Source organism: Macaca nemestrina, chromosome 2 (assembly GCF_043159975.1).
Source record: "Macaca nemestrina isolate mMacNem1 chromosome 2, mMacNem.hap1, whole genome shotgun sequence".
Taxonomy (NCBI): Eukaryota; Metazoa; Chordata; class Mammalia; order Primates; family Cercopithecidae; genus Macaca; species Macaca nemestrina.
This window is the reverse complement of record NC_092126.1, coordinates 31,723,796-31,748,164: the sequence shown is the minus strand read 5'-3', so window position 1 is coordinate 31,748,164 and position 24,369 is coordinate 31,723,796. Positions and strand designations below refer to the sequence as shown.

Sequence of the window (24,369 nt, the reverse complement as noted above, 5' to 3'; positions counted from 1 at the left end):
TTTAGAGAGGGCCATGATGAGTATGTTTAGAGTACTGATAAAATGTGCTTCGTAAGAAATAAATTCAAATGCCTCCTGCTAATGTTTTTGGAAGCTGCTCCCATCAAGCATCAGCAACTCTAGTGAAGCATGGTCAGCCTGGAGATCTGAAAAATTCAGACAGGTATTTGACGAATGTTTACCTTTTTGTTACTTATAAACCACTGATAAATAATTTAAGACTTTACAAATATTATTACAGTATTTCTGTTAAGATGGGATATACTATGCTTCAGTAGCCAATACATGTCAAAATCTCAGTGGCTCACCTTAGCAAAGGTTTATTTAATGGCCATGTCAAGATCCAATTTTTTTTTTTTGAGACAGGGTCTTGTTCTCTTGTCCAGGCTGGAGTGCAGTGGTGTGACCACAGCTCACTGCAGCCTCGACCTCCTGGGCTCAAGCAATTATCTCACTTTAGCCTCCCAAGTAGCTGGTACGTGTGCCACCACACCCAACTGATTTATTTATTTATTTATTTTTTGGAGAGGCAAGTTTTTGCTATGTTGCCTAGGCTGGTCTTGAACTCCTGAACTCAAGCAATCTTTCTGTCTCAGCCTCCCAAAGTGCTGGGACTATAGGCGTGAACCACCACACCCAGCCTCATGGTCCATCTTGAACTGTGCCGAGGGCGTTGGAGATAAAGGACTGGGTGTCCCTGAAGCTTTTATCAGACCTGCTCCTGTCTCATTGCCAGAACCAGTCTCGTGGCTCCAAACTGCAAGAGGAGCTGGGGAGTGGAGGACATACTTCCGTGGATATGGGGTGAGCACTAACAGTATCTGACACATTGATTACCTGTCAGCATTGTGATTAACTGCTGCCCACAGAGTGCTTACCGTGGACCAAGCACTTTATTCACATCTTATTAATCCTCACAGAAATCCAAAGAGGTAGGCGCCATTTCACCCCATTTCACACTTGAGGAGACTGATGCTCAGAGCTGTGAAGAAACTGAGGAGGTTACACATGTAGACTGGGTCTAGTTAGCATCCTCACCAGCTCTGTCTGATTCCAAAGCCCAGCTGGGCTACAGTGTTACTACTTCATTAACATAGGTTTCCTCAGGCTTTCCATATGTCAGTATTTTGACCTTGTGGCTGTATGCACTTGAGAGCAATGCACCTGCCTTGCTTTAAGTAGATTTGATAAGAATTCTTCCTCCCATCGTTGCCCTGCCAATGGTGCTAAACTTCACCCACTACGCACTCCTGAGCCTCTGCAGGTGAAATGGTTGAAAACAGCTTCCCAGTGAAAGAATCTGGATTCAGCCACAGCATCGTAGGAATGCCTCATTTCAATCACCTGATAACCACCTGATTACAGTGGGTTTGCAGGACTCCCTTGCAAACCCACTGTGACAGCTGCAGCCTCACAGACTTAACTGCCAAGTGCACAAGCTTCCTCATGCCAAACACTATGTGTCTTTGTGGCTTTTACTGTCCCTGGGACCCGGTCAGTGCAAATGATGGCCTTTTACCCTATTGGCAATCACAGGAGACTAACATTTCCTTCAGGAATGCTTCCACTTGAAATGTACATGCAGGATGTTGAGAATGGATTTTAGGGCCTTGATTATTTACCACTTGTAGAAAGCATTTTATTTCACAAGGAACAAGTTGTGTTTCAGCTTACAGAGACCCTGTGGCCAGTGGTACTCAACCTTGGCTGCACCTTAGAATCCTCCAGGAGCTTCTAAAAATCCTGATGCCCACACCACTCCCCAGACCGACCATTCCTTCACAAGCTCTGCGGGCGGGCCCCGGGCATCAGGATTTCGTAGAGCTTCCTCAGTGATTTCAAGCTGCTGCTAACTTAACGCCCTCCACTGTAGACTGATTTTTGCCAGAATCAGCAGGGTGTAGAGAAGCAAGGGAGAAAAAACAAGAACTTTAGGAATTGTTAGCCTGACACTAGAGCCAAACTCTCCTGAGGAATTCAAATTAGTTATTGTCACCTTTGTTTCCCCATAGCAAATGCAGCCAACATAAATGTCAATTAATTAATTGAAAAATGTACCCAAAGCTGAGTAATGTAAGGCCCTCCAGCCTGGAACTATGTGCTTTTCAAAGTTGAGAGTGGTGTTTTTGTCTTGGCTTGTTGCTGACTAGCATATATTTTTAAAATCATGATCCTTTAAGATACATGCCAAGAGATAATGTTTTTATTAAATCAAAATGCTGTATAGATATTAATGACTTAGTTGTGGAAAATGTCATTAAAACATAGTTGTCTTCTCTTTGAACAGGGCCTTCAACCTTTTTAAGCTCTGAGGGTTAGGTGAGAGAGTTTGTCAAGAAAAAACTATGATGTGGCTGTACAAAGGTTTTAAATTGTGCTCTATGAAAATATATTACAAATGTGTGGTTTGTTTTTTTTTTTCCCCCCCCCGAGATGGAGTCTTGCTCTGCGCCCAGACTGGAGTGCAGTGGTGCAACCTTGGCTTACTGCAACCTCTGCCTCCCAGGTTCAAGCAATTCTCCTGCCTCAGCCTCCTGAGTAGCTGGGATTTCAGGCATGTGCCACCACACCCAGCTAATTTTTGTATTTTTAGTAGAGACGGGGTTTTACCACGTTGGCCAGGCTGGTCTGGAACTCCTGACCTTAGGTGATCTGCCTGCCTTGGCCTCCCAAAGTGCTGGGATTACAGGCATGAGCCACCACGCCCGGCCTACAAATGTGTTTTATTTGAATAAACTTGCAAAGGGAGAAGTCTTGCCGCATTAAATAATTTACTTAAAAGCTTGGAAACAATGTTATACATTGATGTGAGGTTTTTTGCTTATTTTAAAAAGGTATTTGTTGCCACCATCCCAGAAATGGGAGGTGGCTGTACCCCTTACTTACCTGGTGGCATCTGAGTTCCACTTGCTGTCTCTTTCTACAAATGACGAGAAAGCACAGCAAGCCTAGCTGGCTCTGCAGCTTTCCATGGGAACTGTGTCTTCCTCCGCCATGTCATCATGCTGTCAGGAGTTAGAAACTTACAAAGAGTGAATGGGGGGTGTGGGCTGAAGTCCTCTGGACATTAGGCCAGGATTTTTCATAGTGACGCGATAAACACTCACTCCTCACGGTGCACTAACTCATAGATGATTTATTGCCGTAAGTAACTAAACAAGAGAAGAGACAGGCTGTGGTTTTGGTCAAGACAATCGGCATTCTCTCTCCAGGGTTCGCCAGTTGCATCTACGTAAAGCCTCAATACTTTCTGGACGATATAAACACGCAATAGTCACAGCATACATGGGTAACAACTTGACCAATGTTACACTGATTAAAATAGCACATAACAAGGGTGCCAGCCAGTCCCGACGCCCTGAAATGACAGAAGTAATGTGTGTTCCTATGATGTGCTGAGTACAAAACCTTTAAAAACTTTTTGGCATTAATACTAACACAGAATACTTCCTTGAACATTCTGCAAGAGTAGGTGCACACACAGAATTACTTCTTCATTTCCAGATTACCAGTATCTATAGGACTATTTAGAGAAAAGCTGGGAGGCAGAGCACCTCCCCTCCCCGATGTCATTTTATTTGCCAAAGCAGAAGAGTCTAAGGGGTTTAGGTGGAGGAGGGCAGCTGACAGGGCTCCTGGAGGAGTTAAGTCACCAAGTTGCTGCAGCGGATGGACACTGCCCCACAAGGTGTGGGATGATCAGCAGTCTTGGTTTGTGGCCCAAGGTATCCATGGATTTGACCCGAATGCTCCCTGGAGGCCCTGTGGTGGGACAGGCACTGGATGGTCCAGACCCTCTGGCTGGAGGAGTGGTGGAGCCAGGACTGGGCCTCCAGCCATGAGGGCTAGAAGAAATAACCTGACCTCTTGCATTCTAACACTGGGTCACTAATGACACCTTTCCAGTGGATGTGCAAAAACCAACACTGTCAGGAACTTGGCCCTGGGAGGGCTCAGGTGAGCTCACAAGGAGAGGTCAAGCCAAGCCAAAGGGTAGCTAACACACAACACCAGGGAAACCAGCCCCCAAACCAGCTGTTGGTAAGATGCCTTGGGTTTGGCAACTCACCTAGTTTTAACACAAATTGCCCGAGACTCAGTTTTCTTGAACCGTACCAAGCTCTCTGATTTCCTCAGCATCCCCATTCCTGGCATCCTCTCCAGGATTGGAGTGCCCAGTGCAAATCCCCACTGGGACCCTGCTGTGGCTGGCAGGACCATTCTGCATAGCCTCGCCATCCACACCCACCCCACACAGCTGGCCACCAGGGGACAGCTGTTCTCCCTTGTCCTCTTGGTCAGGGCCCTTCATCTCCTCGGAGACTCCACCTTCCTGCTGCTGTCCTGAAACACAGTTTCCCATGTCTCCAGCTTTGGAAGACTGGTCTTCTAAATTCTTCTCATTTTCTTCTGCTTGTCGTTTGTCTCTGGCACTGAGTTTACCTTTCGATTTCCTCATCTGCCTGTTGTGCATTTCTTCTCTGGAGAATCGCCACTGAAACTAGAAATCACAGCGAATGGGGATAAATAACAAGCCTTCGGGAACCCAGAGCTTCCCCCGAAGCCTTGTTTGCATTCATACCCACACCATGTCTGAGTGACACATAAAATTCCCAGCATCCTGCAGCCAAGCAGTACAGGCACCAAACTTGAATGGCATCCAATCACATCACACCCACCCCAAGAGCCTGCACCATGCCTTCCAGGATGTGTACTTTAGATGTAGATTTCAGGTTCTATGGGGGCAGAGGAGTATTTCTTTTGACTGGCTCTATACCAAAGGCTCACATAGGAAAGGGCTCCTGAAGTCCTAATCATTTGGAGGGCCAGGATGGAGAGGAGATGTGAGGCCTGCCCCCAATAAGAGCCAGAGCTGCAGCCACTCATTTCCATTCTGAGCAGGCTGAGGATTACCAGCCATGGGGCTGGCATTCTCTCGCCAGGTCACCTGAGTAAGGCAGGGCCCAGAACATGGGGCGGACACTGTGCTGTACAGCTCAGATCCCCCTACAGGACTGGCAGGCCCACTCCCCAGCTAGGCCGATATCCCTTTGCTGACCACCACCTCACAGAAGGTCACACCAGGGCAACCTACAACCAGCGACCGCCCCAGGTGGGATACAACAACCCATTTCCTGATCCCAATTTGGGACAACGCAAACGCCATCCCAGCTCCAAGCCAACCTGGGGGATTGTGACTGCATCACAGCCCAAATTCTCCCTCTGCCCGCTCCTCTACCCACAAGTGTTCCTAAAGTAACTCCCTCTAAAAACTTCTTCCCCCCAAATCTCAGAGGCCGCTTCCCAGGGGGCCCAGCCTGCAACCAAGCATTTCCTGGTGTGACAGGGAAGTCAGGGGCTCAGAGTCCCAAGGTCACGCAGCCAGTAAGAGTTGGGCAACAAGCAGGGTCTCACCAAATCTCTGGAGCAAGACCACCCGAGAGAGAGCCCCAGCTCCGCCGCTGACTGGCCAAGTTTCTCAATCTGAATTTCTCATCTCGGTGGCCCAGAGTGCACACAAGGTTTTAGTTTTCACTTCCCACCATGGCCACTGCCTTGTGCTTCAGCTGCATCGTGTTGGTTTCACCAAATAGGCACTTAAATCTTAGCTGTTATATAATTGAAAGAAAAAGGGAGCTCTCTGTTCCTATGATTTCTTGCTGGGCTCGAGAAGGGAGCCCAGGAATGCAGTTGCACCATCAGTGGGAAATGATTTCTTAAGGCTTTACCATGTTGTAAATAATTCTGAGCGCTTTGCTAGGAAAAACCAAAAATGTGCTATGTAAATGTTTAAAAATCTGCCATTTTCATAGTTTTCCACAGTAGAGATCTATTTCCTCAGATAAAACATTTGCCTAGACACAGAATTCTGAGATTTAATACATTTTAGGATTCTTGGATTTAGCACCTTTTAGATAAGAATGGTAATGGAATGTTCCATTAAAGTAGAGAAACATGAGTGAAATACATGTTGAGGTTAGAATTTAATATTTATCTGGTCCTTTCCCACCCCGTACCCCGCAAAATCCCCAAATGAGTTCCCTTACAATGTTGGATGGGTTTCTCCTTTGACCTCTTTTGAAATGTCTCATGCTATAGCTGCAGACTTCCCCTAGGAGATGGGTGGAGCTTCTTCCACCGAAACTGTGAGGATCCCAATAATGGAATCGCTCTGTAGGGTAAGCGGTGTCTCAGACCCACCTCCTCCTTCATCCAAGCCTGCCAGGCAGGCATCTCAAGGCTCCAAACCCACCAGAGGCGGCCACTGATTTTAGCCCTCAGCATGACCGTGGCTGCCTCCACCAAGCCTCCATAGTTTCCGGGCACCGTGTTATGGTTCATAACTGCTGCCCTGTGCTAGGCAGCTGCTGTTGCTAATCCAGCCCAAATGTAAGAGTCTCTCCTTTTTTTTTTTTTTTTTAATGGATGTTCCAAAACAGTCAGAGCCTCTTCACATTTTATATCATTTTACATGTCTTTAGAAAAAGACCAGTGAAGCCTACCTGTGTAATACAGTACTCCGAGAGGCAGTCGGCTCTCAGGGAAGTCAGAGGAAGTTTTACTGTTGCCAAAAAAAGTGGTGATTGTTTTGGCTAAGAGGCTAAAAAAACTGGTGATTGTTTTGGCTAAGTGCCAAAATGTCAAAGCATTATAGTATAGGTTCAAATCCTAGTGCTGGCACTTGTTAGCTCTCAGTCCTTAGGCAGGTTATGAATCAGAGTTTCAAGTTACTGATCTCTAAAATGGTTGTCTCTGCCTCCAGGGCTGCGGTGCACACCTCCAGGGCCCCATTCATATTGTATTTCATGTGAGTAGCGCCCTCTGCTGTTGTGCAGTGTACTGCTGAGGACAGTTCCACCACCTCCTCGACCTTCCATGTAATAGGAGCCCAGATACTCTCTCAGGGGCTGCTCTTGCTAAATAAACAGAGCTTCCATAGTTTCCTCTGGATGCCTGGCCATATCCAGTTTCCTGTAGAAGATCACATCTTGTTGATCTCCTGGTATAATACAAAACGAGAACACAAACGGTAGAAAACAAACAGCAAAAACTGTTTCAGATCCCAACAATTCAAAAAGGAGACGTCTCAGAAAGCAAGAGGAGGCCTGGAGTGTGCCAGATTTCAGTTGAGCCTCTGAGGTGAGGTCTAACATCCACACCACTTAAAGGCAGGCAGTCCAGCCTGGGGAATGGACTCCATGTTTTGAGCAGGACTGGGGGAGTCTCTGAGCTTAACCAGCAAGCCACAGATAAAACAGGCTGCACCGAGTTGGCCTTCCCAAGCCAGAGCATCTGTGGCAGTTGGGTGTGTCACCAAATCCAATTAGCTGCCCAATTCAGAAATAACTGTGTAAAAGAAAAAAACGCTTCACTTTACAGCAGTGTGTGTCCAGAGTTCCATGTCAGCAGGAGCCAGTGGATTTAATTTGCATATTTTAAAAACTGCCCATTATGTGTCCACTTCAAGTAGTTGAGCTGGAAGGAAGTCTTCCCCTGAATTGTAGAAACCACCTACTCCCTTTGAAGGAGTTTAATATTTGCCTTGAAAATCACACACACGTACACAGAGGTTTCTTTCCAGTGCTGAAAAGTCTTGATTAGAAAATTCTGTCCATGTTGCTGATTGAAAGAGGACTAAATATGCCACATCCTTGGCGTGCCAATCTTGCAATTTCTTAAGTTGTAATGCTGGACATACTACGTATGTCCTCGCTCAGAAGTTGATTACTCATTCATTGATTCAACAAGTATCTGTTGAGCACCAATTAAAAGGTCTCAACAGGAAAAAGGGCTTTGCTCTTGTGGAGATTATGTCTGACTCTGTCTGGAAAGGATAAAATAATGATCACAAATAACTAAAAGCCCAGAGGAGAGCTCTGAAGGAGAAGAACGTGGTTCTTTTCCAGTGTAGTACAAAGGAGTCTGGTTTGGTATAAAAGGAGACAGCACTGTCCTGAGAAAAGGATGCTCAAGTAGAGCTAGAAAGAAGGAGAGTATCCTTGGTAGAGGGGACATAGAAGAGCTGGAGGCCACAGAGAATGGGAGGCTGGCAGAGGAGGTAAGAGGGGCCAGAGCCCCTCGGGGCCTTGAGGGCCACAGTACTGATTTCCATCTTTGTCTTCAGAGTCATACAAAACTAGAACTCCTTTGAGCAGTGGGATGACAGGATTCAAATTGCCTTTTTAACAGATCACTTGGGCTCTGAATAGAGAACCTATTTGAAGAGGAGATCTGTTATTAGGAGACTGCAATAGCTGAGGCGAGTGATGGCAGAGAAAAGTGGAGGGATTCCAGAGCCTCTGGGACCTAACACAGATGGGTCTTAAGGATGGATTGAATATAGGGGAAGGAGAGGGGAGGGTCAGCAGGGACAGCCCCTGAGGGGTGATGCCGTTCCTCTAGATAGGGTGGCGGTGGGCCAGGTGTGGGGAGGGGGAGAGTCATAGGTTTGCTCGAGCCACAGCATGGATGGAGCTGGAGTCTTGGGGCACAGTGAGGGCTGAAAATGCAGGCGGAATGGTCACTGGCACAGAGGTGGTAAAAGAGATTTTCTAAGGAAGAGGCAAGAGTGAAGGGAGAAATGGGCCTGGGTCTGAACCCTGAGGAACTTAGTGGGAAACCAGGAGAATGAGGTGGGAAAGAACCAAGAGAAAGCTGCTTCAGGGAGTGGGGGTGGTCCCAGCATCAGGGCTGCAAGAGCTCAGGCATCATGAGGACTAGATGGAGTGACTCGGTCACCAGGGGACACAGGCCTGTGGGAGCAGGACGCTGACCCGTGTCAGCTGAGGAGTGAGGAGGGGACACCCAGTGCAGAAGATTCTTCCAAGGAGTCTGGCTGTGAAGCCCCCTCTCTGGAGGACTCCCATCTGTGAGGTGACCCAGAGGGTCTCGTGTAGAACAAGTGCTCCACACCAGTCACCTACAGTCTTGGAATGAGGCAGGAACTCATTAGGTACATGGAAAGAGAAAGCAGTCCACCCAGATGAGTACAGCTGCTTGGGATGAGAAGTTTTTACTGACTGCAAGAACAGTGAGTCCCATCCTCTCTGAATTTTCCCTGAGGAAAGACAGTTCTACCTTATGACAACAGCTTTTATAAATCTACCTCTAAAATCTCCCTGCCTACTCAAGTTTCCACTGATTTGTCCCCCTACATGCGATGCCATGACCTTCACACCACCATCCAACCACGTGTCTCTCCTTTGGAATCTGTGTGCCCCACCATCAGGAAGCTGTTAGGCAAAGGTGGCACCGTCTCCCCTCTGTAAGGCTGCCGCGGGTGTCTGTCAGCATCTGACAGGGGCCCTCATGTGCACTGCGTGTTGAATGTCACACTTGCTGAATGCATGCAGTCCCGGTGAGCCTGTGACTGAGCTGAAACTGACAGCGCTCTGCAGCCGATCCATCTTCCAGCTGGTGGCTGCCTGCTCCTGGTGGTTGATGGTGGGCTGGCAGTTGCCTTCTGGTCCACTGTGCCATCACCTGTCACATTACACCTTCAGAGCCTGGATAAAGACCTTCCTCCACACTCCAGCCCATCTGGCTTCAAGTCACCATTGCCTTGGCACTCCTTCCACAAGTGGGCTCCCCCTGGAGTTGTTGGCTGGTGAGGGGCTGCTCCAATCTGTTCATTTGCTTGATGCTCCTTCCCAGGGCTCTGTGTCCAAAGACACGAGGAACCAAGCGTGAGGAACGCAGGGGTGATGCCAAGAGTGAGGAGCCGAGCAGGTCAGGCAGGCCCTGCCGAGAATGTGGCCTCAGCCGTCAAAGGTACAGTGAGCTGAATCCAGGTGATGCCTGACTCAGACTTTGGTGGGTCCACTCGACTCACTGGCCTCTTCCCCAGCAACTGGTGAAAACGTCCTCAGGAAAAGCACCACAGACTGCTCAGGGCGGGGTGGGAAGCATCAGAATCATCTGGCACAAGGGTTGCCGACACTTGCACCTCGTACAACCCTTGTGCTCACCTTCAGGAATCACAGAGAAGACTCTGAGAAGGCCAGTCTCTGCGACTGTGTTTCTAGGGTAGTTCAGAGTCCAGAGAGGGGGGAAAAGGGCTCTGGGCATCTCGGAGGACAGCCTGGCCTGAGGACTTGCTGCCACAGGCTACGGCTAGCATCACCAGCTGTCACACGGAGGCCTTTGGGTCTAGGCCTGTCATGAAGAGATTCTGGCAGGGTCTCTCTGCCCAGGTCACCACACTTTTAATGTCCTAAGGAATCTTAACAGGGCAGGCCAGAGCTCCAACTAGCTGGTAGTGAGATTAAGACACAAAGAAGCTGGCCATGAACTCAAGCCATCCCCACCCTGTGGTCAGGCTGCAACTGACTTCGTGCCCTTCTTTTCATCCTAGTGGGAGTATCTGGCAGGCTGGAGCCTCCAGAAGAGCCTGTCTCCTCCATCCTTCTGGCCTGCCCAGCAGGACAGTGGCAGACAAGGCACTCCAGCCCCCTTGGCTGTCCCGTGTTAGCAGCCTGAGATGTGATTCAGGTTGCCAGGGGCTCAGGTGTTCCTTGGGCTCTGCGAGCCCTTGGAAGCTAGAGCAGGCTACCCCCTCAAATGCTGCAGAAAATCCACTGAAGATGAAGCCCTGCTGAGGATAACGTAGAAAGGCCATCAGAGTCTCTTACCTTCGATTCCTTCTTCTTGATTTTCTGAGGTAGACACGGTCTCTGAAGAAAGACAATTTGCTTGGTGGATACACTCCCCTCACTGTAACACACGGAGCTGAGAATGAGCCACTTTATGCCTTAGAGGAACCCAAAACCTGACGCAGATGTTGCCATCCCTAATTTCATCAAAGCAGACCACCCACGGGATTATGACAGAAGTCAAGAGGCGCCTGCTCTACTCTCCTGTGCCCAGGCCATCCAGCCTTGCTTCCAAGGGGCTACCTCGGATGCCCAACAAAAGCTTTTTGGGTATCCCTACAAACTGAGCTTCCTAGCTGGACATGCCCATTCCCTTAATGGGAAGTAACAGCATCTTGGCCAAATGAGGACACACTGGCTGCTTCAGTGGATCTCAAAGGGGCAGGAGCCTCTTCCACATCTGTCTGTGGTAATGATGGGCAGGTAGATAAGGACCTGGGTGATGAGCTCAGCCCTCCAGCTGCTACAGGACCGTGGGCAGAGGTCATGGCTGCACCCAGGGTCTCAGCCATGCATGACTCCTGCAGGCACAGCAAAGACTGCGCAGCACCAGGCAGGCCCTGCAAGGCAGTGCCTGTTAACCAACTCTGGCTCACATGAACAAAACAGGCGAGGGAGGGGCAGCTCGTATCTTACAATACAGTGAATACTCTCTTCCCAGGAAGGCAGGACCCCGGAGCTGCCTTTAAAGATGATAGAAATATTGTAAAGAAGATCACCGTCTTTTTTTCCCCCTGCTTCCACCCTTCTGATGATTTTGTATTTTATTTTTAATTTACAAATAATAATTGTATATTTATGGGGTAGAATGTGATGTTCTGATACATGTTTACAATGTAGACTGATTAAATCAGGCTACTTAACAAATCCATCACCTCACATACTTAGCATTTTTTGTGGTGAAAACATTTAAAAGCTACTCTTTTAGGAATTGTAAAATATACAAGGCATTATTGTTTGTAATAGTCACCAGTCTGTGCAATAGATGACCAAGGCTTATTCCTCCTAAGTGAAACTTTGTACCCTTTGATCAACATCTCTCCTTTGCCCATCTGCCCCACTCCCTAGCCTCTGGTAAACACCATTCTACTCTCTACTTCTATGAGTTCAACCTTTTTAGATTCCACATATGAGAGAGAGTATAAGGTATGTCATTCTGTGCCTGGCTTATTTCACTTAGCATAATGTCTTCCAGGCTCATCCTTGTCACAAATAACAGAATGTCCCCGACCCCCGCTTTTAAGGCTGAATAGTATTCCATTGTGTGTGTGTGTGTGTATATATCACATTTTTTTTTATCCATCCGTCTGATGAAGGACACCTAAGCTGCTTCCATTTCTTAGCTGTTGTGAATATTGCTGCAAAGATCATGAAAATGCAGACACCTCTTCTGCATACTGATTTCAGTTCCTTTGGATATATACCTAGAAGTGGGATTACTGGATCATGTGCTAAGTCTATCTTTAGTTTTCTGAGAAACCTCTGTACTATTTTCCATAATGGCTATATTAATTTACAGTCCCACCAAGAGTGTACAAGGGTTCTCTTTTCTCTATACCCTTGCCAACACTTATCTTTTGTCTTTTTGATAATAGCCATCCCAATCAGTGTGAGGCTATATATCATTGTGGTTTTAATTTGCAATTCTTAAATCTCTGTTTTGTAAGTAAGTGTCTTTACATGTTACTGCGTTCAGCTACAAAGTCTCTAAGAAAAAGGAGGGAGAGAACTAATATTTGCTCTGCACCTATTTTGTGTAGCGGCTGGGCTGGGTGATTTCACACATAATGGCTCATTTAAGCTTCACCTCAATGCTCCACAGAATCCGACTACCACTTTTATAGAAGGAAACAAAAGCTCAGCTCAAGAGCAGGCTGGAGATCACACAGTGAGGATTCAAACACAGATCTGCCCAGTTCCACGCACTCTCCATTCCACCATAAGTGGTCATTTAAGGAACAGGGAGTTGGAGGATTAGGAAGGATTATTTAGCAGGTGTGAAGGTCTGAGACAGACAGACCTGTCTGTAGTCCCTGGGCTTAGATGGCCCAGAACCAGCTGGGCCTTCACATTCAAATACATTCTCATTATGAGTCTTGTCCTCTGGAAACTGACCAGGAAACTAACTCAGAGAAGCTACCGTCACTTGACCAACATGACACGGTAAGTGGCAGACTGAGGACTTGGGTTCAAGTCCTCAGGCCCCAAATCCAGGGTTCTTTCTACACCACTGCATTGCCCTATGCCTGTTGAAGTCTTGGCTGAGAAAGAACATGGTGGTTTCCAGTGGCCAAGGGGCTTGAAAGTGGCCACAGACTGGCTCCCCATGGTGCACTGACCCACTGTGACCTAACGTGGAATCTGAGGATCCTAGTGAGCCAAAGGAGGGACTAGGAAAGACATCAGTTATCACCAGGATTCTGCACTCTCAATCACCCTGGTCGCCAGCCTTGCCCCATGCTGTCCATCACTCTGCAGTGGTGAATATGCAGTAGGGCTTGGGAAAGGTGGAGCTCTGGGAGCCACAGTGGGGGGGGCATCCCTACTGGTCAGCAGAGAGGCGGCCTGCTCCAGGAAAAGTGCCTGACTCTGCGGACTGAGGTTCTAGGCCCAGTTTCTGCCACTTACTGGCGGATAGCCTGAAGTATGTGACCAAGCCTCCCCTAGCCTCAGTTTCCTCATCTGCAAAATGGGAATCATATCCATGCTTACAGCCCCACAGGGCAGGACTGATTTGGATAGTAAGCCCAACATATAGATGGAGGGCCTTTTATGGTTGCTGTGACTGGGCTCAAGGGAGCGTAAGCAGATCTGAGAGTGGACAAATGAGCATGAACCTGAAATTGTAAGGAATGCCGCACCAAGGCCTGAAAGGCCGGCCTTTACAGTCCCTCTGTGGGGCTGGTGACCAGTGCCCTCAACCTCCCTGGCCACACTTCCCTCAGCTGTAAAATGGGTTTAATAATAATACAGTTCTACCTCACAGGATTTTTCTTTTCTTTTTGAGGACTGAGATATTTATATATATATATAAAGTGCCTACCTAGCCTAGCACAAGGCACATAGTAGGTGCTGAATTTCTTTTGCATTGGAGGCTCTGAATCCCCTCCGTCTGAGCAGCTCATCTTTGACATGCTGGGCAGTAATGACTCACAGGGCCCCCTATGTGGGAAGAGGGGTGCAGGGGAGTTTTCTGGGTGACGGTGGTTAAGAATGCGAAATTCTGGCTCTGCTGCTTCCCAGTGGGAGAGTTTACATAACGACCAGCCTCTTGCACAGGATTAAATAATTTATAGACATGGGGTGCTCATTAGGAACAGTGACTAGCACAGAGGAAGTGTTCAATAGAATCCTAATGATTACTGTTACTGTTACCTGGTAGTCTTGACGACGGGAGTTGGTAGCACACAGGTGAGCTGCCAGCCATAGGCCGCCAGCGAGTTCAGCAGGGGCACGTAGTCTGTCTGCACTTCGACACCCTGGGGGAACAAGGCCAGCATTAGGGCTGCTGCTGCCACAAGCCAGCTCCCAAGCAGTGAGAGGGGACTATTCCATCTGCCAATCCAGCAACGCAGAAAAGAAGTGGCGGTGCCTGGCCGCTCAGAGGCTCCTGCTCCGACGCTTGCTGAAGACTTTAAAAGTTTGGAGTCAAACTGCCAACATGGGATTTCTTTCTGGGCCCCATTTCAGTCTGTGATGTCAGCAAGGAATTCGAGCCAAAAGATTAATCCATTAATTTTGTTTGATTCTCATCTGGACAAATAGCCTCCTGTGAGTTTCACTGACGGAGCATAATTGTTGCGCCCCTGAGCGGTATCCAGGGCATGTAACTACACGTGCTGCTCTGGATGAGTTCAGAGTGTGTTGTGAGGAGTTCACTTACATTTGACAAATGATCAAGTCGTTTGTGTCCAGCCACAGTAGCAACACACACATGCACATCCACATGTGTGTGCACACGCAGCAGCTGCTTTGCCTGTGTTATGTGCCCCGCCTTGCAGGGATAAATGAATGCTGCCATGTTTTATTTCAAATTAGGATCTGGGGGAACTAACATTTGTCTTTCAATTACAAAACTCAGCCCCCTGCTGGCACAGGGAGAGAGCCCTGATGTGAGGCCCCAGCACTGGCTTCCACCTCTGTAGGCATTCTCACTGCAACAGGCCTCATTTCTTACTCTGGGCTCCTCACTAACACTGAAAGTATAGCCCCCACCCCTGCCCTGTGTGTAACTAGACTCCCCATCCCTCATAGTTTGGCTTCTTGTAGTTGGCTTCCGAAAATCTCAATCACGTATCCAGATTCCTTCCACCCTGTATGCCCACAAAGTTCATTTATCAGGTACTCTAGAGCCATGGTGGGTGCAAAGGCACGGCCCTGGCCCCTGGAGTTCACAGGCTAGCAGAGGCAACAGCACAAATATGCCAGCAACTGAAAACCTAAGGGCTCTCTGGCAGGGCCATGAGACTTTGAATGCCAGCAGAGGTGGGAGAGATCCCAGCCACAGTCCCAGCAGGCTTCCTGGGGCAAAAATTAGAAGGCAAAGCCAGGCCTAGAGTGCCAAGGTCTGTGGTCGGCTTAACTCAGAGGCAGCACACATGACCGTGGTCTGGAGTGCTCCACCCAGAAGGTGGCCATGTGTGGTGAGTGGCTATCCTGCTGGCGGCCCTTTGGGAACAAAACCAGCTCATCTGGATACCCTGGGTGAGTGGGATGGAAGGGAGACGATGAACAACCTACCTACCCTGCCTCTTCAAATGGCTTTTAAAGCTTCTATAACTGGACACCAGTTCCAGAGTGGCTATCAAGTCACCTGAACCCTTGGCGACTAACTTATCCCTCAGCAGCCTCAGTTTCCTCAGCTGTATAAAATGGGTACTGGCCTATGTCAGTGGTTCCCAAAGCATGGGCCCCGAGCCGGCAGCATCAGTATCACCTGGGAACTTGTTAGAAGCCCAGATTTTCAGGGCCCCATCCCAGACCTGATGGATCAGGAACTCTGGGAGTAGGGCCCCAGAATCTGTGTTTTAAAAAGCCCTTCCCAGTAGTCCTGATACAGCTAAGTCTGAGAACAACCGCCTAGGTAATCATGTAGGTCCCTCCTGGCAAAAGAAAAGTCTGTAACTCTGTGGCCAGAATGTATCAGCTGTTGTCTCAAATCTAAGTGTTCCCATCATTCTCCATGTGAGAAAAAAAAAATTTTTTTTTAAAGGATCAGCTCTGTTAGAAATTCTGCTGCACTGCAAGGGAATGGACGGAGCAAGGGGAGAAAAGAAGGAAAGTGCTAAGGTTTGAATGTGTCCCCCCAAAAGTTTCCATGTGTTGAAAACTTAATCCCCAATGCAACGACATTGAATGGTGAGGCCTCATGGGAGTGTTTAGGTCAGAAGGGCTCCACTCTTGTGAATGGGTTAATACCAACTCAGGCAAAGGGCTTGAGGCTACAAGTGCAGTCTCCTGCTCTCTCCCCCATTCTCTGCCCCTCTGCCATGGGATGATGCAGCAAGAAGGCCCTCACAAGATGCCAGGCCCTCGACCTTGGACTTCCCAGCCTCCAGGAGCCAAGAACTGTCTGTCCTTTATAAATTGCCTGATCTCAGGTATCCTGTTATAGTAGCACAAGTGGACTGAGACAGGGCAGAAATGGAGAAGGGGAAAGGGAAAAAGGAAACTTAGTAAAAGAAGGGGGAAAGGAGGGAACGGAGGAAAGGAGAGAGAGGTATAAGAATAATCTGTTTACAGGAGGGGCCAGGAGAGAATGCCATTCTGGTCCCTTCCCTGAAGCCCCTATCAGGCCAGAGATGGCCCAGCAGTTGTAACCATCCTTTCTGCCTGGCCTCCAGGCACACGCATGCCTCCCTTCCAGATGAGCACAGCCTGTATTCCTCCTGCTGCGCGCCACGCTCACCACTTGCTGAAGGAGCCCTGAGGTTGCTTTATCCTGAGAATCCCTGCCCCCATCCCCATATTCCCAGTTTAAAGAGAGGAGGAAAAACAATTTTAAATCCACACTCTCAAGCTTTGCGAGGTTATGATTACTTGGGCCTATCAAGAATAACCTTCCCACTTTATCAAGCACTGTGACAACCCCGCCACAATCAGACAGTAGCCATGGCAACCAGGACAAGCTTTGGCGCCTCACAAAGCCCTGAGTGGCAGAATGGAGTCCTTTTATTGGTGGCTGCATCCTGGGCCGGGTTTTCTCTGTGGGCACCCAGAGCTGCGAGACAATGAACAACCCCTGCTGCAGCCCAACCCGCCTGCTTAGACAGACTGCAAACCGGCTGCTTCTATTTTGCTCCGTTTTATTTCATTTTGTCACTCTCTTAAAGAAAAAAAACAGCGGGATTTCTCCCAAACATTTTTTTCCCCTCAGGATAGGAGATGTCAGCCAGAGGGTACCGAATCATAAAGACCAAAAGCAAAAGGGAAAACACAACAAAACGTACCCCTGCTTGAGAGAGCTGAAGGTTCAATCTCACGTGTTAATTTCTGGCCATCACATGGTGCGTTGACAAGTAAAATACAAATGGTAGGGGTGAGATGTTGCACTCTGCCAGACTCTCCCACTCCAACTATCTGGGATGGTCTTGGCCTAATTAATGTTAAATGTGATTTTCCGTAAGCATCTATCATAGCCCTTTTGCATATTTATCAATATAGTAAAGAGATGGCATTTCTAAAATACGAGATGAGCCTGTCAGTGAAAGACACTTTTAAGTCCATTAGCTAAGAAAGGTGGTAGGAAACATATCCGGATGGAGGTTCTTTGATCTGCTTTTTTGTGACACTCCAGTGAGGAGAGAAGAAAGCACCAACAGCACTCAAAAGCCAGCCTGCTTATCAAACAGAAAGACATTTCTTTCTCTGAGTAGAAGCAAAAATTTTAATTAACTCTCCACTCTCCTGTGGTGGATACGTAATCTCCGATCACACCTGAAGTGTTAAAAAATGGAGCATATCCTGTGGTTTTTCAACTCGTATAAAAGGAATTCATTTGTATTTATGGCTCTTTTTTCCTTTGTTCCCTATAATTTCTCCAGTGATTGCAAATCAACTAAAGAAATAGACATTCTACACAACCTTTCTTTACCCTCCAAAAATTAGGACAACAGAATGTAGAGTTTACTAAGAAATGCATTTGTCTTTTGATCATTTTAAAGATCCTCCATATAGGGAAATAATTAGGAATTCATAAATTGGTCCAGTGAGAAAGTTTGTATTCTGAATGTCAGTTTGCTCTTCTTTTCTCCTGTGTTTCTTCTGGGAAGCAATCTGGGAGAAAAGGAGTTTGAAAGAAAATATGTTGCTCTTTATACATGATTATAAATGAAGACAGGAATTTGATTTCCCTTGTCTGAAAGGTGCTTGACACTACATCTGGGGTGGTCTCCATACCTGAAAACAGTGACTGGGGACAGTTTGCCTCTGTTCCTGACATCCACAGGATTGAGCCCTTGCCTTTCACCAGTTAGGGTGTGTAAGGAAGAGTTCTACAAAAACTACCTCTGCCTCTTTTGTAAAATTGCTACCAAAACACTAATGCCCATAAATTACTGGCAGGGTGTGCTTATACTACTCTTATTTTACTTATCAATTTTAGGTATCCTAATTTTCTACCATGGGAAATAAAGGTTTAGTGCTCCCATATACATTTCTTGTTTCCTTTTTCTCTGTGCTTCAAATGGTTTTTTTGTAATTTAAAGTAAATCAAAAGTCAGTGTTTGTGTTATCACAGTTTTGCAAATATTGCTCAATGCTGGGTCAAATTATGCACTATGACCATGCCTTCTTTTTTATATAACCCTCTGTTTTTCCTGGAGTTAATTATTACCTCAATTTTTTTCATCTTCCTGGTTGTACATGAACCCATCACTAATTCATCCTACATGTTGCAATACCTCTATTTAATGCCCATCAATAAATATGCCAAGATCCTAAATACATTAGTTCCATTTTTCCCCACCGGCGACGTCATTTCTGAACCCTTGCTCCAATCTGGTCTGGCTGCTTTCCATGCCTGGGTTCTTCCTAAATTAGTGTCTATGGCTAGTATGTTCTCTTTTTTTGGTTTCCTTCTCATTTTGCAGGAACACATCCTGTAGTGAACACATCCTGTAGTGACTCTCTAGGCAACAATGCCCTAGAAGTCATCTGAATCTGTGCATTTCTAAAAATGCCTTTGTCTTAAATAACAGTTTAGGTACAGAAGTCTGGGCTGAAATTGATTTATCTGTCAAAATTTTGAAAGTACCTCTGGTAGCTTCTAGATGTCAGCAATGCTACTGAGATAATCTATTCTGATTACTAATACTCTAACTGTAACCTGTTGTGTTGCTTTGAAAGTTTTTAGGATTTTTTTTCTCCCCTAGAAGTTCCAGAATTTCATGACAACGTGCTTTGGTGTGGGTTTTTACCCAAAGGATTGTTCACCTGATGGCCTTGCAATCTGAAGATTCTTGTCCTTCGGTTCTGAAAAGTGTTTTTTCCCCCCTTTTGATAACTTTTCTCCCCTCCATTTTCTGTCTTCTTTTTTTCTGGACCTGGTATAATCAAAATGTGTGATAGATGTTTTAATTTTATTCCTTCCCCCACAATTTTCTTACTCTTTTCATTTTGCTTTCTGAAAGACTGCCTTCATTTTGTCTTTCAAAATATATTTTTAAAATTTTCTGCTGCCCTATTTTTAAGACCCAAAAGCTCTTTCTTATCTTTTGATTGCTTTTTTTTTTTTTTTAAACAGCATCTTGTTTTTGCTTCATGGATGCATTTATTTTATCTCTTTAAGTGGTTTCTTCTGATACCTACATTATCTCTACAGTTCCTAGGTTGCATGTGACAGAGATGGGGAACTAGGGATCCTACCACATCATGTTAGGACTTTAAACCAATGCCCTGGTTTTTAGCTCTGCAGTTCACATCCCCCAACCTCCCATCCCCCAACCTCCCATCACATGATGATTTATGCTTTGAAAACCAGAGCTTTTCTTGGGTTCTGCAAGAGACAAATGGCACCCTTCTTGTCCAGGTTGTAGCTTCCTCCATTTTGCTAAATTAGTTAGATTCCTCTATCTACTTTCTAGCTTCTAAAAATTTGTTGAAATCACTCATCTTCTACTTTATCTTCTTCTAATATTTTTGTTCTTGTGGGCATCGATTTATCTACCTACCTACCTACCTACCTACCTACCTAAAATTGAACCTCATTATTCTTAGTAGCTATATTCTATAAAGTCATTGTGAACAGTGCATTAGTGAATATTGAACCATTGCTCATAAGAGAAATATAGGGTTAGGGTCTTGGAAGCCTCTGGTCGCAACATTTTTGCAAACTGATCAATATGTAACCTTGTTTAACAGATAGTGTTGATTCATGAACATTGAACTTGCAGCCAACAGCACTATAACTCATGCCTGAGCAAACTTTACCTACCACTGGTATTTGCTTTGTAAAGCACATCATAGCATTCCTGCACTTAGGAACACTAGACAACAGTACTTCATTCAACTATGCATAGGGGCTATTTTTAACAGCTAAATCACCAACAAAAAGCACAAAAACATGAAAAATGTGGCCCTATGTCTACCAAAAAAAGGACACTTGCTTTTAGTATGAACATTGAAACCAGGCACAATATCACCTTGTTTGACCTTAGCTAGAAATGTGCACATTAGGCAATTCAAAATTTTTGCTGTTCTGCACATGTTTGCAAATGGCCACAAAATGCCATTTGTATTGATTTTGGGGTTACATTAAATTTTAGTAAGCAGATGAATTTGCAAATACAGAATCCGAGAATATGAGAATTGCCTGTATCTATCTAATTATATCATTCCTTTAGTTTCATTTCACGGAGATTTTTCAGAAAAGAAATAGATGCCTGTGTCCAATCCCCCTCATATAATAAAATGTTATTATTTTAATGTTTAAAGGGAACACTGGAAGGCCTTTCTAAATAACTTAGAATCCAGAAACCAAAAAATAAAAATGACAAATTTGGTTATATAAAAACTCATATGATATAAAAGACAAATGACAAAATGGAAAAATGTTTGCAGCTCATATTACAGAGAAAAAAAGGGCTTGTAAAAATTGAAAAAATCTAATAGTCCAAAATTTAAAAGGGCCAAAGATATGAAGAGAGATCACAGAAAATTCAAACATCCATTAAGCGCATGAGAGAAATGCAGAATCTCATGAGAGAAATGCAAATTAAAACTATCCTGAGATACTATTTTTTCACCTATTGAACTGGTAAAAAACCCACAAGTTAGGCAATCCGCTTTGTTGCCAAGGCTGTGGGGAAGCATGCGTTCTTGTACATTGCTAGTGGAAGGGCTCATTGATTCAGCCCTCCTGGAGAACAATTTGACAGTATCTTTCAAAATTACAAACACATTTACCCTTTGACCCAACAATCTCACTTCTGGGAATTTATCCTACATATTAAAAAATGAGAAATGCACTGAGTTATTCACTGGAGAGCTGTCTGCAGTAGCAGGACACTGGAAACTACTCAAGTGCCCATCAATGCTGGATTTGTATTTAACATTATGTTTCACCCAGACAACAGCTCAGAGAACTGGGCAATGGCTGCTCAGCTGTTGAGCCAGGGCATACAGGATGAGGAGGGACAATGAGAGGGAATGAATTCTATTCTAGACACACTGAGTTTGAGGAACCTATAGAAATGTCCAGGCGGCAGCTAAATGAAACAGCCTGTGGTAGACAGAATAATGGCCCCAACCAATGTCTACATCCTAATCCCAGGAGCCTGTGAAAATGTTCCCTTCACATGGTAAAAGGGATGTGGCAGATGTGATTAAGCTAAGGATACTGAGATGGAGAGTTTAGCCAGGATTATCCAGGTGTGCCCAGTGTAATCACAGGGGCGTTTATAAGGACAGGCAGGAAGGCCAGAGTCAGAGGAAGAGAGGTGATGGCAGCAGCAGAGGCTGGAGTGATCCAGGGAAGGGGCCACGAGCCAAGGAACATGGGCAGCTTCCAGAAGCTGGCAATGACAGGTAACAGATTCTCTCCTAAAAGTCTCCACAAAGAATGTGGCCCTGTCAACACCTTGATTTTAGCCCCTTAATACTCATTTCAGACTTCTGACTCAACAAATATAAGACCATAAACTTGCATTGTTTTAAAAGTCACTAAATCTGTGATTTGTTACAGCAGCAACAGGAAACTAATCCATAGCTCAGGGCCAGGAAAGGGCTGGGATGGGGATAAACACTTGGAGGTGTTGCCAGACTCAGGGTGGGTGAAAACTCCTGGAGGGTTGAGGCTGCCTGAGGGCTGGATTTCCTTGTGAGGGGGTGAGCAGAAGGTGAATGAAAATGGGCTGAGTGGGAAGGAATCAGCCCTTGGACAATCCAGCGTGGGAAACAGGCTTAAGAAGGGAGTTTGTACCACATTTTCTTTATCCAGTCCATAATACTATGCAGCCATAAACAGAAACGAATCATGTCCTTTGTGGGGACATGGATGGAGCTGGAAGCTGTCCCAGCAAACTAACGCAGGAACAGAAAATCAAACACCACATGTTCTCACTTGTAAGTGGGAGAGCTGAACGATGCAGACACATGTGAAAACACATGGACACATGGCGGCGACAACACACACTGGGACCTGTCGGAGGTGCAGGAGGAGGGAGAGCACCAGGAAGAACAGCTCATGGATGCTGGGCTTCATACCTAGGTGATGGCCTGATCTGAGCAGCAGCCCACCATGGCACACGGACAAGCCTGCATATCCTGCACTTGCACCCTGGAACTTAAAAGTTGAAGGGGGAAAAAAAAATAGGGAGTTTGATCACACCATCAAATATCTCAAGAGGGCAAGTCACAAGAAGCCTGGAACTGTCTCTGGATGGATGGTGAGGTCTCAGGAGGCCACAGGCAGTACTCCGCAGGAGGGAAGTGGCCGATGGCAAGGACAGGTGGCAGCTGCTAGTGCAGAGGAGGCAGAGCATGCTGGTGCGTTCTCAGGGCTGCCTGGCCCCTGCTCGGCACATGCTGGCCACAGCAGCCCTCACGGAGGGTAGGGGTCCTGCTCTCATACAGCTGTGGAAAGTGGAGATCCAGAGGCAGGGCGGAGGGGAATGCCAAGCCGGAAAGAAGGGCCACTTCACCTCTACCTAGCAAGTGGAAAGCAGATGCTGGAACACGGCGTGCAGCACTGCAGAAAACTACACATGGCCCTCAGGATGCTAAAGGGCAGGGCTATGCCTGGTACCACTGTTCATTCATGAATCTCACATTCAGTCAGCTTGACTCTGTCTTGGCCACTTGGGAAGCCTTTTCTGCCCCAGGAGATCCCAGTCTAGGGTGGGGAGAAGCAGCACATGGTTCCCATCCAATGGAGCCCACGGAGGTGAGGTGGAGGGAGGGAGAAGAGAAGGGGCGACCTGCTGCTCTGTGAAGAAAGAGCAAAGCCCTCTGCAGCCAGCACAGCCGGCCTTCCCCACCCTCAGCCTCGCAGGCCTCCACGGGAGGGAGGGACAGGCACGCTGGCCAGCTAGAGATGTTGTTTTCTCCTTTGTTTTACACACAATGCCCCAGAAAAACATTTTGCTGATATGTAATTAGGACAACATAATAGAGTCTAAGAGAGCAGTCCTCTCATTTTAGATAACTTAGGCTTTCATAATGTTCAAAGAGAAATTTTTTTTTTTTTTTTTTTTTTTTTTTTTTTTTTTTTTTTAAGAAAAAGCTTAGTTCTTAGATGCAGAAAAGGGGGCAGAGGAAAATACATGTAATGCATAAAAAGCTTCAGTTCCGAGACTCTACCCATCCAGTGCTGGTGAATTCACATCTTTGCCTGATTTTCTCTACCAGGTAAGAAAGGCAGCAAACTCGGTAGCCTTGTAGGAGCTCAGCGAAATAAAAATAATTATTACCTGAAACATACTGTTTGGAAGAATGGTGTCTATTATGACCTCCCTGTGTCCAGGCCACTATCAACACAGCTCGGCAGCTCCTCCCATAAGAGGGAGAGTCCCTCTGGTCACCCCTTGAATCTTGGCTGGTCTTGGAACTTGCTGTGACAAACAGGATATGGCAGATGTGACATTACAGTCATCCTGAACCTAGGCCTCAAGGGGCCTTGCTGTTTCTGCTCACTCTCCAGGAACCCTGCCTATGCCATGAGGACAGTCCCAGGCTAGCCTTTGGATAATGAGAGACCTGTGGCCCTGCTAAGCAGCAGACGTGAGGGATGCCATCTTGGAGCTGCTAGCTGCGGTCCACCCATCAGCGCCTGCAGGCACATGCTGAGATCAGTCGATTTCCTAAAAGTTGAAGGAAAAGTCACCCAGCTGACCTGTGCGGGTTATGATTTTAACTCACTAAGCTTTGGGGAGCTTTATTACACAGCAGAAGCTAACTGGTTTATTACTATTATTCTAAGAAGAACCACATACCAGGCAACCTGTAGGAGGAAAATTGTAATGAAAGTCACCTCATTTGATTTATGGCTGGGCTCAGTGGCTCACGCCTGTAATCTCTGCACTTTGGGAGGCAGAGGTGGGCAAATCATGAGGTCAGGAGATCGAGACCATCCTGGCCAACGTGGTGAAACCTCGTCTCTACTAAAAATACAAAAATTAGCCAGGCATGGTGGCAGGCACCTGTAGTCCTAGCTGCTCGGGAGGCTGAGGCAGGAGAATCGCTTGAACCCAGAAGGCAGAGGTTGCAGTGAGCCCAGATC

At 46.5% G+C, this 24,369-nt stretch overlaps 2 protein-coding genes across 12 annotated transcripts in view; one reads left to right on the top strand and one right to left on the bottom strand.

The window, feature by feature from the left end:
- The window catches only part of LOC105490419 (oxidoreductase NAD binding domain containing 1), a 91,381-nt gene that overhangs the window by 51,431 nt on the left and 15,581 nt on the right, over positions 1-24,369 (top strand). For 2 of the 4 annotated variants that reach the window (XR_011619659.1, XM_071090855.1), the window contains one exon: positions 597-23,339. The exons of 1 other annotated variant lie outside the window; for it this stretch is intronic. The gene's annotated coding sequence lies outside the window, so the exon portion shown is untranslated. Of the gene's footprint in view, positions 1-596; positions 23,340-24,369 lie in introns of those variants that run through there. One more of the 4 variants, XR_011619660.1, reaches the window with a different exon arrangement.
- LOC105490417 (raftlin, lipid raft linker 1) overlaps positions 3,122-24,369 on the bottom strand; it is a 203,413-nt gene continuing 182,165 nt past the window's right edge. For 6 of the 8 annotated variants that reach the window (XM_011756010.2, XM_011756009.2, XM_011756007.2 and 3 more), the window contains 3 exons: positions 14,028-14,131; positions 10,632-10,713; positions 3,122-4,501 (listed from right to left, as the gene is read on the bottom strand). In XM_011756010.2, coding sequence (XP_011754312.2) covers positions 4,097-4,501; positions 10,632-10,713; positions 14,028-14,131 — 591 coding nt within the window. In that variant the 3' untranslated portion in view covers positions 3,122-4,096. Of the gene's footprint in view, positions 4,502-10,631; positions 10,714-14,027; positions 14,132-17,039; positions 17,248-19,085; positions 19,196-24,369 lie in introns of those variants that run through there. The other 2 variants (XM_071090851.1, XM_071090852.1) reach the window with 2 other exon arrangements.